We start from the raw sequence: 15,143 nt of genomic DNA, 5'->3' as shown, positions 1-15,143 counted from the left end.
ACACACACACACACACACACACACACACACACACACACACACACACACACACACACACACATCAGGGCCATACCATTACATAAACTGTGTGGGGGTAAATCTGGACTAAACCATTCACTGCTTATACTACAGTTCGCATATTTCGCAGAGTTAAAAACAAGACAATTTCTTCCATCGTGGCTAATAGCTAGTGTGGCAAAGTTGCTAGAACCCGCTTTTATGCGTGCACGACATCGTTAATTGTATGGCAAGTGTAAACACATGAATTGGATGTGTCACAATTAAAAATAACGTGTAAACAGACAGGCAAAAAAATCAGATAAAGGCAACAAATCAGAATTGGGCATCAAGACCTGACAGTGTAAACGGGGCCAAAAAGACCCATGAAAAACACATTAAACCCTTTAATAACCCTGCCTAAACTCTAAATTGATATTCACTCAACATTTTGACCATCGACATTGCATTATTTATGCTCACCAATATTATAACAACTTTATTTTTAAGTAAGAAAAAATATATAAAAATTGCAGTTTATTTCTTTAATGAAATTCATGTCTTCTGTATCAGTCTTCAGTATCACATGATCCTTAAACAATTATTTTATTATGCTAAATTGCATATTTAAAAAAAGTTGAATGCACTATTTTCAAATACACAGCAGCCTCTGTAGCCATTTTCTTGTAAACACCACACGTGTGCACTTACTTCCAAACCACCTCTAGCTGCAGCTTGATGGTTCCCAGTTCTGTTATGTCCACAACCATCATCTGTGGCCGTGCTGTGAAAAAATCTGCACTCCTGCATGTCACCATCCCGACCAGGATTGAGCTCAAGCCCTTGACCTCTGTTACCTACAGAACAGAGACCACAGAGAGTACCATGAGTCTCTGAAGGGGTTTAAAAATATCTCATAGGGTTCTGTAAATGTTATGAAATATTAAGAGTGCACAAAAAATTGCTAAAAGGGCAATGTTGCCTCTTTAAAGGGAATACGTGTATGGCTTAAACTGTAATATAATGTAAATGATGCATTTTATCGAAATATGTAGTAAAAAAAACATTACATTTTTACATAAAAAACCCATACACAATCATTTTCGGCTATAGGGGCACCATTATTTCAAATATTAGGCTAAAATAACTGCTGCCCATTGATATTTTTACTGCATCTCAATTTAGAATTGTCACATTGTGCCATTTTTGGTTGTAATTTCCAGTTAAAGGGCAGAAAAAAAAAATAAAAATCCCAACACAAAGAGCCTACATGCCCCTGGATACAGAGTGAAATCTGCACAGAGAAATGGCAGAGACAAGAAAAGCAAACTAGATGTTAAATAAATATGCTGGTGTTTGTCAACTTACTTCTGCAACCAACTAACATCAAGTACTGTATAGCTAAAACAATGGTGCCCTCCATAGTCCTAAATAGATTTTTTTAAGAATTATGCATGAACATAATGCTATGTAACAGAAACAAAAGATTGTTTCTTCTGAATGACGCTAATTTACATGCTAAACATCTCCATATAATAATTATTTGGGTTTTTACTCTTCTCTTTCTTTCTGCAAACAATATGGTTGTAGAGTACAGCGTAATGATGACTTTGCAGCCACAATACTACCAAAACACTCTCAACACAGTTAAAGTTAAAAGGCTAAAATAAAAATATGACATACAATCCAGAAAAATTACAAAGATGCCGATTCCTACAGGACCAGTTTTATCACAGGATCTTGGTATTTGGCAAAATATGCTAAACAATCTGCAGCAAAATTAACACTTTACAAATTACATATTAGCAATAGGCCAACTCACACAGAATTAAGTACACATACAGTTGAAGTCAGAAATATTAGCCCCCTAAATTATTAGCCCTGCTATTATTTTTTCCCCTAATTTCTGTTTAACGGAGAGAAGATTTTTTTCAACACATTTTTAAACAAAATAGTTTTAATAACTCATCTCTAATAACTGATTGATTTAATCTTTGTCATGATGACAGTAAATAATATTTGACTAGATATTTTTCAGAGCACTTCTACACAGCTTAAAGTGATATTTAAAGGCTAAAATAGGTTAACTAGGTAGGTTAGGGTAATTAGGCAAGTTATTGTATATCGATGGTTTGTTTTGTAGACAGTCGAAAAAAAAATTGCCTAAAGGGGCTAATAATTTTGCCCCTAAAATAGTGTTTTAAAAGTTTAAAACTGCTTTTATTTTAGCAGAATTAAAACAAATAAGACTTTTCCTAAAAAAAAAAAATATCATCAGACATACTGTGAAAATTCCCTTTTTTCTGTTAAACATAATTTGGGAAATATTAAAAAAAAAAAAAAAAGAAAGAAAAAAAAAATCAAAGGGGGGCTAATAATTCTGACTTCAACTGTATATCCTCTGTAATTACTATAAAACTACTAGAGGCCCCAGATGATACTACTTCTGTGCTAATGCAGTATGGCTTGAAGGGCTCTCATCATGCAAAATCAACTTTTGGAAGCTGCTTGGGCAGAACTGTGTGTAGGTATAGTGTGTCCATAGTCATATGGAAGTGATAAAAACATAAGTCTCTTTTTTTAATCTGCTGACGTTTAAATAGGATCCAAATCCCAGCGATTTTGAGGCCCACCACAACATGATGTAGCAGCGTGGATTTGCCCGCCCACTGAATTGATCAACAGCCACGCATTAACATGTTTCCAAAGTAACGTGTATAATCAAGTCTACAAAACAGGATTTGCAAAGAAACTGGCATTAAAAAATCTGTTCCAACTCTCTGTGATCAGCTGCACCTCAAGAATGAGTTTTACATGTTTAAACCTTTCTAAAACAGTGCATGATTTCATAAAGAAAAGACAGTAAAACCTCCATGTAATTCATAAACGCTGGTGAAAGAAAGACACATGAGGATCTGTGTATTCTTCATCTGACAGACTGGTCTTTGGGTTAAAACTGTAATTAATTCCTACACTGGAATCCCTTAAGCTGCATAGATTTAATACACCTATAAACCAGGATGCTTCAATCACACAACAAAAGTCCTGGAAGTCAAATCAGGTTTATTTTGTACAGTAACATAATGGATATCTATATACAGTAGTAGCATCTACTAACTTGTATCTTGTCACATTTGCCTCAAGTAGATGTGCAAAAACAGTGCAAAGTTAAATGTGTGTCTGTGTGTGTACTGCAAACTTTGTTTTGGCCTTTGCTGAAAAAACTCCAAAACAAATACATAAAATAACCATTGGGAAAATTCCTGATTTAGTCTTACTGTGGTATTTTTGACTCAGAAACTGCATCTCTGCTTCATTTGTGTCTGTCTGTCACTGACTGCTTTTTATCTGACATGACGCAGGAGGAACAGACACAAGTCAGATTGGTGGTTGAGCGAACCAGCTCATTTGCATTTCACGGCACATGCTACAAAAAGCTACAAATTGACATTTTCAGCAGGGTATAATAAAAGATCCGATGGGTATTTTAAGCTGAAACTTTACAGACACACTCTGGAAACACCAATGACTTATCCTACTTCTTGTAAAAAGGGTAGAAAATGTTTAAAACTAATTTTAAATCCAAACACTTAGGAAATTAATCACGTCAGACAAAGTGCCACCAATTTGAAATTCTATATTCGAGAGCTGATTTTGAATAATTATTAAAGAGAGCAAAAAAATGGGAATTAATCATTTTCATCTGAACCAGTTTGGCTCAATGTCAATATTTTCAGGGATGGAATCAATTTCAGACAATCATTTCTTTCATAAGCTTTTTTCCCACTGGTCAAAAAGCTTCAGACTGTCTGTTAAACATCTCTATCGTTGTGTCTCATGAGTCTGTGGGCGGTTTCTAGTGTCATGACAATCTATTTCCATCCAACAAATAGTATATGGACAAAAGGACTGGACGTTTCTGTCATCACAGCCCCGATAGGTGACCTCGGCAGAGAGCGGTGTTTGCACAGGTGTGTGTGTGTGTGTGTGTGTGTAGACAAGCTCACCTTAATCTCAAAGTTTCCATGAATGTGAGGAAGGAAAACCATCTCCTCTTCATCCCACATCTGTCGGTCATCTGTCTGGATTCTGCCTCTTATTCTCCATCGCTGTCGGCCTAGTCGGATTAACACCTAAACAACGAGACAGTCGATATAAATGTTCAAAATGCATATTTGTGCACTATTCTATGACATTTTGTAGTATAAATTCATAGTGCATTCATACAAAAAATTTGAAAAGAAATAAGTCCACATTAAATACCTGGATGATGCACTTATTGAATCATTACAAATAAAGCTGCATGCCAATTTGCATACTATCCAACCTAAGAAGTATTCGAAAATAAAATTAGTCTGTTCCAAACCATAATATGTTGAAAAGAGTACGCCGAAGGTTCCTAGATGGTCATTCCGAATTGTATGTGAAATCGATTATAACTACAAACTCTGCAAAAAGGTAAACAAACTATAAACATGGTGGACGCACTTCATGCACTCAACTGTCGCAGCTTTGCTCGCGTAGCTGAAGGGGGGGAGCTATCAGGTGCTGTGGTTGAATTATTTAATTTATTTTGGATTGTGCAAGCAAACTTCTCCCACGCAAGTGATTATGGCGCCTTCAGTCATGACTGGTACTATTTGGGAGTTTGATGGTTTATTTCACTAATTTGGAAACCATTAAAAGCTGCCTGGTTTGAATTTCTGTTTAGTAAAACAAACTCCATAGATTATTTGGTACCTGGCTGCACAAGAAATCATTAATTACTTCCGTTATATTTATTATCCGAGTCTAAACGATCTTTTATTTTGAAAAGTTTTTTATTTAGAAAAATGACCTTGCTCACTTGAGCACCCAAAATTTAACCCACATGCAGCAAAATTAGCAAGAAACAGACGTCTTCAGAGAGTTTTTTGCTAAGGGGACAAGGCCCAGTGAAGGAACAACGAACTGCCAAAATATTGATTCGCAATATTGAATCCACCCTTTCTGTGGAAGAAGACCAACTAATGGAGATTGCAAATGACAGCAGGCTTATTAGGGGCCGTTCACATATTGCGTATTTCTAGAGTTTGCAGGAGTTTGTTGCCTGTTTCCAATGGAGGTGCTCAGCTTGCGCCTACAAGAACCGCACCGCAAGTTACGTGACAAAAACTGACCGATCAGCTTCAGCTTGTATGGAATATTCACATTTTGGTAAGACCAGTTTTCTCAGACAAACACAGATCACACAAACACTGCAGTGCTTTGTAATTTTCTCCATAAATAAAACTTGTATCAGAGTGACAATGTTTTGTCAGCTTGTCATCCTCTAAGAAAACGGTTGATGGTTGCCTAGCAACTAACGAAACTTGAAAATTGTCAATTGTCAAGAGTTGACCCCTCCGCGGTGACAAAGAGCTTAGAATGACCAAGAGGCAACACTCAATAGAACGTTCCATTGCAACAGCAGCGCCCAGCAACAGCCCTGGATTCCGCCATTTTGGAGTGAAAGTGATCGGCCGTCCATTGGATCTCATTACTTTTGCGATGGCAAGCAGCTGCTTTATTTTTTATTTATTTATTTAAAAAGCGTATTAAAGCTGAGATACAACCTGAAAGATGACAATACAACACTTATTATCCCAATCATCTGCACTTTTAATAGTTTATTTTACAGACTTATAATATGCTGTAGTTCTATTGGAGGTTTCATTCCAAAATGGCAGCCGCGCCCTCTAGTGGCTGTTTCCCAAATTACACTAGAGTGTCGCCTCTTGGTCATTCTAAGCTCTTAGGCGGTGATAAAAAAGGTTGAGAATCCCTGATCTAGCTGACCAAAAAAAATGGCCAAATTTGTAATCCGTCCTCCACAAAAAAAAGACAGAGTCTCACTTATTCTCCTCGCTGCATTCCTCACCCTAATTGAGAAGCATTACAAATAGCATGCAAGTATTAAATTGTAATAGCCTATATAATTGTTTTCCCTTATACACCTGTGTAAATACTGATTTTTGAAAGGGCCAAATTAGCGGCCAAAGGCTTACGTTTTTTCAGTTACAAATGGTCTACTAATGTTTTGTTTTTATATTTTACATTAGGCTATTGTTTGTGCATAAACATATCTAGATATAGTAATAGACACACCATTTGTTTGAAAACAACATTTTTGTTATCATTACTGCAAACTTACATGAGTGATAATATCATTAAATGTGGAGGGGGGCCTTACAATATTTTCCAGGCGAAAAGGGGGTCTCAGGCAAAAAAAGGTTGGGAACCACTGGTTTAAGCGCACATGTGTATAAAAGCAGTGTGTATAGTGAGGCACATATAATGTGTTTGTACACTGCAAAAACTCCTTATCTAATCAGGAGTTCAAATCATATTTTAATAACATTGACCTTAACGGTTTTTAAATGTTTTCCAGTCAAATTAAAAGAAATCAGACTTTCTCCAGAGGAAAATATAATAGGAAAAACTGCAAAAGATTTTATTGCTCCTTTAAACTTCACTTGGAAAATAATTTTAAAAAATTGTAAATTTCACAGAAGAGCAAATAATTGTGTTTCAAACGAATATGCCATTAATATGATTATTAATAATGTACCACTGTTTCATACGACAGGCATTTACGACACGACTTTGAAGTAAAAGCTACTTTAGTCCTATTTAAACTAAATCACTCCTGCAGTGTTACTATGGCAAAAAAGTGGGTACTTCCACCAACAGTAATAGGAACAAGCCTAAAAAACTATCCAATAGTGTCTGAAAGACCCTTGTGCGAATGAGTGGTCTCTTGCATGAGCCGTCTGATGACTCCTGTGACCGCATTCCTACAGCATGAAGTCATTGGAAACCTGGCCTTAAAAATGAAATCTGAATAGCTGGAGAAACATGTCATTTCTGCCTAATATTTTAATACACCATGCTTATTGTTTGTATTGTATGTTTCATATACTGACAGAACAGTGAGTCTTGTTATCAAATGCATCACATCTAATTTAATGTAAAAAAAAAAAAAAAAAAAAAAAAGCCCCTCATGCTGTTTCAAACTAGACATTCTTACTTTGTCAAATATATTTAAGGTACTTTGATTTAACATTTTGGCAAAGCATCAGTGTCCATCTTAAATCACTTTAAAACAGCACACTAATGTCAAAAACATGTTTTTTTCAAGCACCTGTCAATTTCAGACTTTATGGCAATTCATAATGTTATTTTTTTTCAGTCTAATGGAAAAAAAAGCATTAAAAATGCACATTTAAGCTTATCACTGTTTTGTATTTAGATTTTAATAACGATACATTTTTAAGAGGCTATCTTTTCAAAAATAGTATTTTTCCTTCTACACCGAGCCGAAAATCTCCACTTCAGCAGTTCTTACATACCAATTATACTTAAAGTTCAGGTTTTCAAGCTGGAAATGTATGCAAATGAGTGCGTATTTAATTAAACAATGACTTATTTAAACCTAACATTTTAGACAACTTGATAAATTAGTGCATATTTAATTTAATAATGGCTAATTTGCATATTTTAACCTAACATTTTAGACAAGTTGATAAAAAGTGCATATTTAATGTATTAATGGCTCATTTGCATATTACAACAACATAAGACAACTTCTTATAAAAATAGTATATTAAATAAAATGACTCATTTGCATACCTAAATAACGTATTAGACAAAGTCATATGGACGAAGAGTGCATATTTAATTTAATAATGGCTCAATTTGCATATTTTACTTAACATTTTAGACAACTTGATAAAAAAGTGCATATTTAATTTAATAATGACTCACTTGCATATTACAACAACATTAGACAACTTCTTATAAAGATAGTATATATTAAATAAAAATGGCTCATTTGCATATTTAACATTAGACAAATTTATATGAAAAAAAGAGGGCAAAAAGAGTTTAATTTAATGCAAAAAGATTTCAATTTAATGCAAAAAGAGTTCAATTTAATGACTCATTTGCATTTTTAAACCTAACATCTTAGACAACTTGATGTAAAAAGGAGTGTCTATTAAATTAATTAATGGCTTATTTACATATTTAAATATAACATTTTATAAACTTGAAAAAATGGCTTATTTGCATATTTAAAGTATTAGACAAATTCATATGACAGAGGAGCGCATATTTAATTTAATAATGATTCATTTGCATATTTAAATATAACATATTAGACAAATTCATATAGAAGTGCATATTTAATTTAATAATGACTCACTTGCATATTTAAACCTAACATTTTAAACAACTTGATAAAAAAGTGCATATTTAATTTAATAATGGTTCATTTGCATATTTAACAAACAAATTCATATGAAAGAGTGCATATTTAAATTAAAAACTGACTCTTGCATATTAAAAGCTAATATTGTAGACAACTTGATGTATAAAAAAAGTCTGTATTTCTTAATACAATCAGTCAAATTTTAATTTTTAACCCCTATTTTGCAAGTAATATTCTGCTACCGTCTGCATTTGCGTTTCACAAAGCATAGTCAGTCAAAAGAGTGAGTAAATGTGAATTATGGCAAACTGTTCCTTTAAATGCACTACAATAATAATTGTTCTAGAAAATGAATGTTGAATTAAACCTCCTCACCTCATACTGATCGCCAGGGCAGAGCCGAGCAAAGCCTATTAACCCTGCCTCAGAAAAATAGAAAGAAAAATGAGGAACAAACAACACAAATGTTCCTCTGAAACTCACATTTTAGCATACGTGCACTGCTGTTTACCTTTCATTTTAATATGTAGCTCTCCCAATAAGATTTCCAGTTCTGCCTCCATTGCACTCATGTCCTGCAGGTAGAGTTGATCATTGCATAAGTAAAATGTTTGAACTGAAAAAAATGGGTCTTTTCAATCTGTGTGTTCTGCTAAATATCATTCGTTAACAAAGGAAACTTGTGGCTAAGGCAATGTTGCTGTGTTGGGTGGGCTGGGATGTTTTGAAAGAGCCACCGAGCCACAGTGTTTATGCCTTTTGGAAAAACATAACCATACAAATGGCTTACTTATAGTTTGTTGTGCATGTATGCTATCCAAGACAGACTGTACCTCCAGGCTGTGTCTGTGGTTGCGGTTGAGCTCCAGTAGACTCTCTCTAGACTGTCGTGAAGACGGAGACAGAGAAAATGCTCTCTTCATGTTCAAAGCCCCCTGACACAGCCGCCACTGAATACAATAGGACTCGTACAGCTCTTCAACCTGTTGACATCCATATGATACAGGACGATTCTTAACCGATCAAACCGGTGCTGACAGAATGAGTATTATTTATTGTGATTAGGTTGTGGTACCTTACTAATTTGAAACTCTAGACGCCGGATGTATCTTTCTAAGGCTCGTATCTCCTGTTGTTAAAAAAAAAAACATAACAGAATTGTATTCTTTTTTTCATTTTTAAATAAACTATATCGTACAAATGGTAAATCAAACAAATAAATAAAAATCTGAAAAAGTGAATGAATATTTGAATGTATGAATGATTACTTACCTTTTCTAAGTCATAGAAAAAAGCCTGAGGAAAGAAAAGCATTGTTAGGATTTAATATTTATTTTAATTAATTATTACTTTAACAATTATATAAAATAAAAATGTAATTAAATAATTAAAAAAATAAATAAAATTAAACAAAACAAAAACACAAATAAAGATGTAATTAAATAAATGAAAAAATAAAAATGTAATGAAATTAATTAAACAAAAATAAAACAAAACAAAATAAAGCACAAATGAAATGTAATTAATTGAAATAAAATACATTTCAAAATAAAAATTTAATTATACAAATTTAAATAAAAAGCTAAATAAAATACAATTTAAAAATAAATAAATTTAAAAAAAATTATAAAATACAATTATATAAAATTTAATTAAATAAAAAACTGACTTTTTAAAAATAAAAGTAAAAAGAATAAAATTTGTAAATAAAATAAAACAAATTAAAAATAAAATAAAACAAAAAACAAAACAAAGCACAAATAAAGTGTAATTAAACTAAATTTAAAATTAAAAATAAATAAAATGTAATTATATAAATGTAAATTAAAAAATATATAGTTTTAAATAAAAAATACAATTAAAAAATAAAATATGATTATATAAAAACAAAATAAAACTTTGTATTTTAAAATAAATAAAAAGACTAAAATAAAATAAAACAAAAAAACTAAACAAGATAAAGCACAGATAAAATGTAATTAAATAACATTTAAAAATAAATGTATTTAAAAACAAAAATAAAATAAAATAAAATCTTGATTATGAACAATCAAAGTATTTAAAATTTTCTTTTTTTCTGGCAAGAGATGAAAAGCAGCGCTAAATGAAAAGCTTGTCCTCTATTGAGTATTATGATTAAGTATGAACTTAAAGTTATTCTCATTACAAAGTCTCACCAGTCTGGAATTCCTCTTTGTGTCTCTCTGCTGGGATGACAGAAAGTCCAGCTCTGTTTGATGGCTTTCCAGGTAGTCCCTGAATGAGAGGAGATGTCATTAACTACCAGTGTGCGGCCTACTAATGCATGCCAATCCATTCTATGATGAATAATGTGCATACTTGAGTCCCTTCCTCAAAGCCTGGAAGATTCTGTCCACCTGCTCAGGCTGTTGTCCCCAGACGCTGCTGCCCGCCCGACTATTAGAGGGAATTCTGGGAGATTTACCTGTGACAGCTTTTGAGCGGAGAGAGCTACGTGCTGAGGAAAGTCTGCAGAGAGAAACAGAAGTTAAAAGTGGAGTTATTTACACTATTGTCCACATGTTTGGTATAAAAAAATGCTACAAATGGCATCTTTTATTTAGCAAGAACACATACAACTGAGCATAAGTACAGACATGTATGATACAGAAGGTTTACTTTTCAAATCCAAATCTTTCTACTCATCCATCTATTCCAGAGCTGTCAAAAGAATCAATCACAATTAACCAGATCCAAAATAAAAGCCTCCTGTGTGCATACATTTGCACACACACATAGATACATACATGAAAATATTTATCTATAAATGTATGAATTTAAATATATATTCAAATGTATATTTAGTACTAATCGTATGTAAATCTAAATGTATACGTAAATATTTCAGTTGCGATATATTTTTATTATATTTATAATAATTTTTTTATATATACACATTTTTCAGGGTTGATACACTTTTTGTACTACTAAAAATCCATGACTTTTCCATGATTTTTCCAAGACTTAAGTAAATTTTCATGACTTAATGTTTCATGCAATGTCTACATATGCATGGTAAAAGAAAAACGATGCATGTTCAAATTTATTGCAGCATATCGTAAAACACGCACCAATCTATTTTGTTTTAATTTATATTTACACCTATGTAAAATTAATTTAGATAATGCTTGCACCACATTAATAATGTGAGTGTATGTTATTGGCCAAGGACAGAATAGAAGTCAAGACAACTAACCTATATTTAAGTATACCGATATTCGTTTTCCTTGACTTTTTCAAAACTTTGTGGGTTTTTCTGTTTTTCAAAAGCTTTTCCAGGCCTGAAAAATGCCATGTCAAAGTTGATGACTTTCCCAGGTTTTTCATGATCGTATGAACCCTGATTTTTGTAATCAAATAATAAATGATATTACATATGGCACTATTTTTCATTTTCAATCATTCATTTATTCATTTTCTTTTCAGCTTGGTCCCTTTATTAATCTGGGGTCGCCACAGCGCAATGAACCGCCAACTTATCCAGCATATGTCTCTACACAGCGGATGCCCTTCCAGCTGCAATCCATTTTTGGGAAACATCCCTACATGCTCATACACTACAGACAATTTAGCCTACCCAATTCACCTGTACCGCATGACTTTAGACTGTGGGGGAAACCGGAGCACCCGGAGGAAACCCACGCGAACGCAGGGGAAACATGCAAACTCCACACAGAAACGCCAACTGACCCAGCCGAGGCTCGAACCTCAATTTCAATCAATTCAATAATAATAACAACAATAATTCAATATTTAACTGTATTTTAGAAACTTATAAAAGTTTCCATCAAAAGTACAGAATAATTAATATAAAAAATAATTCCTTCGAACATTTCTGAGCCCTTAAAACTGAACAAGTACTCGACAATTCAAAATCTGAAACAAGACCCATTTCCATAAGTAACAAGTATTCAGCTCCCATATAAAAATTCGATGTATGGCAATATACAGTTTCCATAAATAAATTACATGCATGACAAACAAGTTCACATTTGGATTTAATTCCCATTAAAAAAATTTCCAACCACTGGAATTACAAATATGTAAATATTTTAACAAATTAATTAATTCATTCTTTTTCTTTATAGCTTAATCCCTAATTAATCTGGGGTAGCCACAGCAGAATAAACCGCCAACTTGTCCAACATGTGTTTTACACAGTCCTTCCAGCCACAATTTAATTCAATTTAATTCATTTCAATTTAATTCCCCTTTATTTGCATAGCACTTTTACAATGTAGATTGTGTCAAAGCAGCTTCACATAAAAGATCATAGTAAATTAAAACAGTGTAGTTCAGTTTTCAGAGTTTAAGTTCAGTTTAGCTCAGTTCAGTTTAGCTCAGCAAATCCATCGATGCGCAACTCTACAGATCCCAAACCATGCAAGCTAGTGGCGACAACCTATCACTGGGAAACACTCTCATTCACACTCATACACTACGCACAATTTAGCTTACCCAATTCACCTATAGCACGTCTTTAGACTTGTGGGGAAAACCGGAGCAACTAGAAGAAACCCACGCGAACACAAGGAGAACATGCAAACTCCACACAGAAATCCCAACTGACTTAGCCGTGACTCGAACCAGTGACTTTCTTGCTTTGAGGAGAAAGTGCTACCCACTGCGCAACCCGTGCAAATATATTTAATATGTAATACATGTCAATGCAGTCTGGCCAAGAGAATGAGATCAGATTCTCGAGTACCCGTTTTGCACATTAGTACCGTATCATTTCCTAAAACATTGTTTTCGTAAAGTAATGGCTCCTGAAAACTGTGGTTCCCAAGATCAGATTGCGGGTACTTCAAACTATAATAATAATAATAATAATAATAATCATTTGGAACATTAATAATGCTTTTGAAAGTATTTTTAATAAATTAGACATACCTTTGGTCAACGGAGATATCCCTTTCTTTCCAAAACCAACATTTGTTTTAGCAATTACAAACTTCTGAACAGTAGTATATGTTTTTATATTCTGAATTTAATCCTCACATCCTATTTGAGCTACCTCCACATTATAACCGACATATTTCGGCCGTGTTCTGACAGCGAAAGCCTACACGGCATAACAAACTCCATGACTCTGCAATGTAAACAATCGTTTCTCTCATTCCTCAGGGCTGCTCTTAGGGTCACTAAAAACACAAGCTCTGGCTCTCACTTCAGTTTATTCCTTCCTGCCTCCATCATTGACAACTGTGCTAAAACATGAGGTCATTCAGTGCACAATGGACACAATTATTTCCAATACATACAGAGGTATTGATTTATGTCAGAGTAGAGCTGCACAATAAACTATTTCAGCATTAATATCGCAATGTGTGAATCTGCAATAGTCACATTGCAGGATGTCAAGTGAATTTAAAGCATTTGGACACAAGTAATTAAAAAGTTTGGCACTTCAATAAAGATTGAGTTTATTTATACAGTGAAGATACAGTGTTATTTTACATCAGATTTTTTTAATTTCTGTTTTACTTGGGCCGGTATAAAATTCTGACGGTATAATGACTTTGGATGACAAATAAATAAATAACGATTCATGGTATTGTGATTACTGCTCTAAAATAAGTTCTTTTTTAATGTTTGGGCAAAAAACAAAAACTTTTTTCCCCTCTTTGAACACAATATATTTTTTTGAAAAACAAATTATTTTGGAGCAGTAAACATGTCGGGCTAAATAATTCAAATGAATCTTTGACTTCTGCTGTTTTCATCAGTTTTAAAAACACAGATTTCTTTACTATTTAAAAAGGCATCTTTAGACATCTTCTCTGCTAGAGATACTGCTGTCCTTACATACACCGTAGGAACAGTAAAGTAGAACATTTTGGAAAATTTGTATTAACCTAATTTCCTACCACAGCTGATGACACTCAGATCTACTTAGCCTTACTGCCTAAAGACTACAGTGCCCTTGACATCCTCTGCCAATGCATTGATGAAATTTACACATTGGATGTGCCAAAACTTTCTTCAGTTAAACAAAGAGAAAACTGAACTTATTGCGTTTTGAACAGAGATGAGGTTCTCAAGGTGAATGTGTACCTTGGCTCAAAGGGTCATACAACAAAAAATAAGGTCAAGAATATTGGTGTGACTCTGGAGTCAGATCTGAGTTTCAACAGTCATGTCAAAGCAGTTAGTAAATCAGTGTACTATCATCTCAGAAACATTGCAAGAATTAGATGCTTTATTTCCAGGAAGGACTTAGAGAAACTTGTCCATGCTTTTGTCAGCAGCAGGGTGGATTACCTCCTCACTGGCCTTCCCAAAAACAGTCAGACAGTTGTAGCTCATCCAGAACGCTGCGGCCAGGATTCTGACCAAAACCAGAAAATCAGAGCACATCACACCTGTCCTCAAGTCTTTACACGGGTTCCCAATTACATTCAGAATAGATTTTAAAGTATTATTACTGGTCTATAAATCACTAAATGGCCTAGGACCTAAATACATTACAGATATGCTCACTGAATACAAACCTAACAGATCACTCAGATCATTAGGATCATATAAACTAGAAGTTCCAAGAGTTCAGTCAAAGCAGGGTGAATCAGCTTTCAGCTACTATGCCACTCGCTGCTGGAATCAGCTTCCAGAAATGATCAGATGTGCTCCAACATTAGGCACATTCAAATCAAGATTGAAAACACAACTGTTTAGCTGTGCCTTTACTGAATGAGCATTGTACTACTTCCCACAGATCGCACTATTGTGCCTTTCGTTTCTTTTTCATTCTTTTAAAACCTTGACTTTTCCAAAATGGTAAAACTTGAAAATGGTTATCATCCCATGACTAATTTCTGTACATGAATGTTTGAGTCCTCGAAAACAGAGGCTGTGAGGCGTCAGTGCTAACCACTGAGCCACCGTGTCACCCCAA

At 33.8% G+C, this 15,143-nt stretch overlaps 1 protein-coding gene across 6 annotated transcripts in view; it reads right to left on the bottom strand.

The window, feature by feature from the left end:
* The window catches only part of ripor3 (RIPOR family member 3), an 87,143-nt gene that overhangs the window by 26,335 nt on the left and 45,665 nt on the right, over window positions 1–15,143 (bottom strand). For all 6 annotated transcript variants that reach the window (XR_012407344.1, XR_012407345.1, XM_009302697.5 and 3 more), the window contains exons 3-11: window positions 10,568–10,717; window positions 10,405–10,483; window positions 9,500–9,523; window positions 9,303–9,356; window positions 9,061–9,210; window positions 8,739–8,802; window positions 8,603–8,646; window positions 4,005–4,130; window positions 709–854 (exon numbers count right to left, since the gene is read on the bottom strand). Coding sequence is in view for 4 of the 6 variants with exons in the window: in XM_009302697.5 (XP_009300972.1) it covers window positions 709–854; window positions 4,005–4,130; window positions 8,603–8,646; window positions 8,739–8,802; window positions 9,061–9,210; window positions 9,303–9,356; window positions 9,500–9,523; window positions 10,405–10,483; window positions 10,568–10,717 (837 nt within the window). In the remaining 2 variants the exon portion in view is untranslated. The remainder of the gene's footprint in view (window positions 1–708; window positions 855–4,004; window positions 4,131–8,602; window positions 8,647–8,738; window positions 8,803–9,060; window positions 9,211–9,302; window positions 9,357–9,499; window positions 9,524–10,404; window positions 10,484–10,567; window positions 10,718–15,143) is intronic.

This window comes from Danio rerio, chromosome 6, assembly GCF_049306965.1.
Source record: "Danio rerio strain Tuebingen ecotype United States chromosome 6, GRCz12tu, whole genome shotgun sequence".
Taxonomy (NCBI): domain Eukaryota; kingdom Metazoa; phylum Chordata; class Actinopteri; order Cypriniformes; family Danionidae; genus Danio; species Danio rerio.
This window is presented reverse-complemented; position numbering and strand designations above follow the sequence as displayed.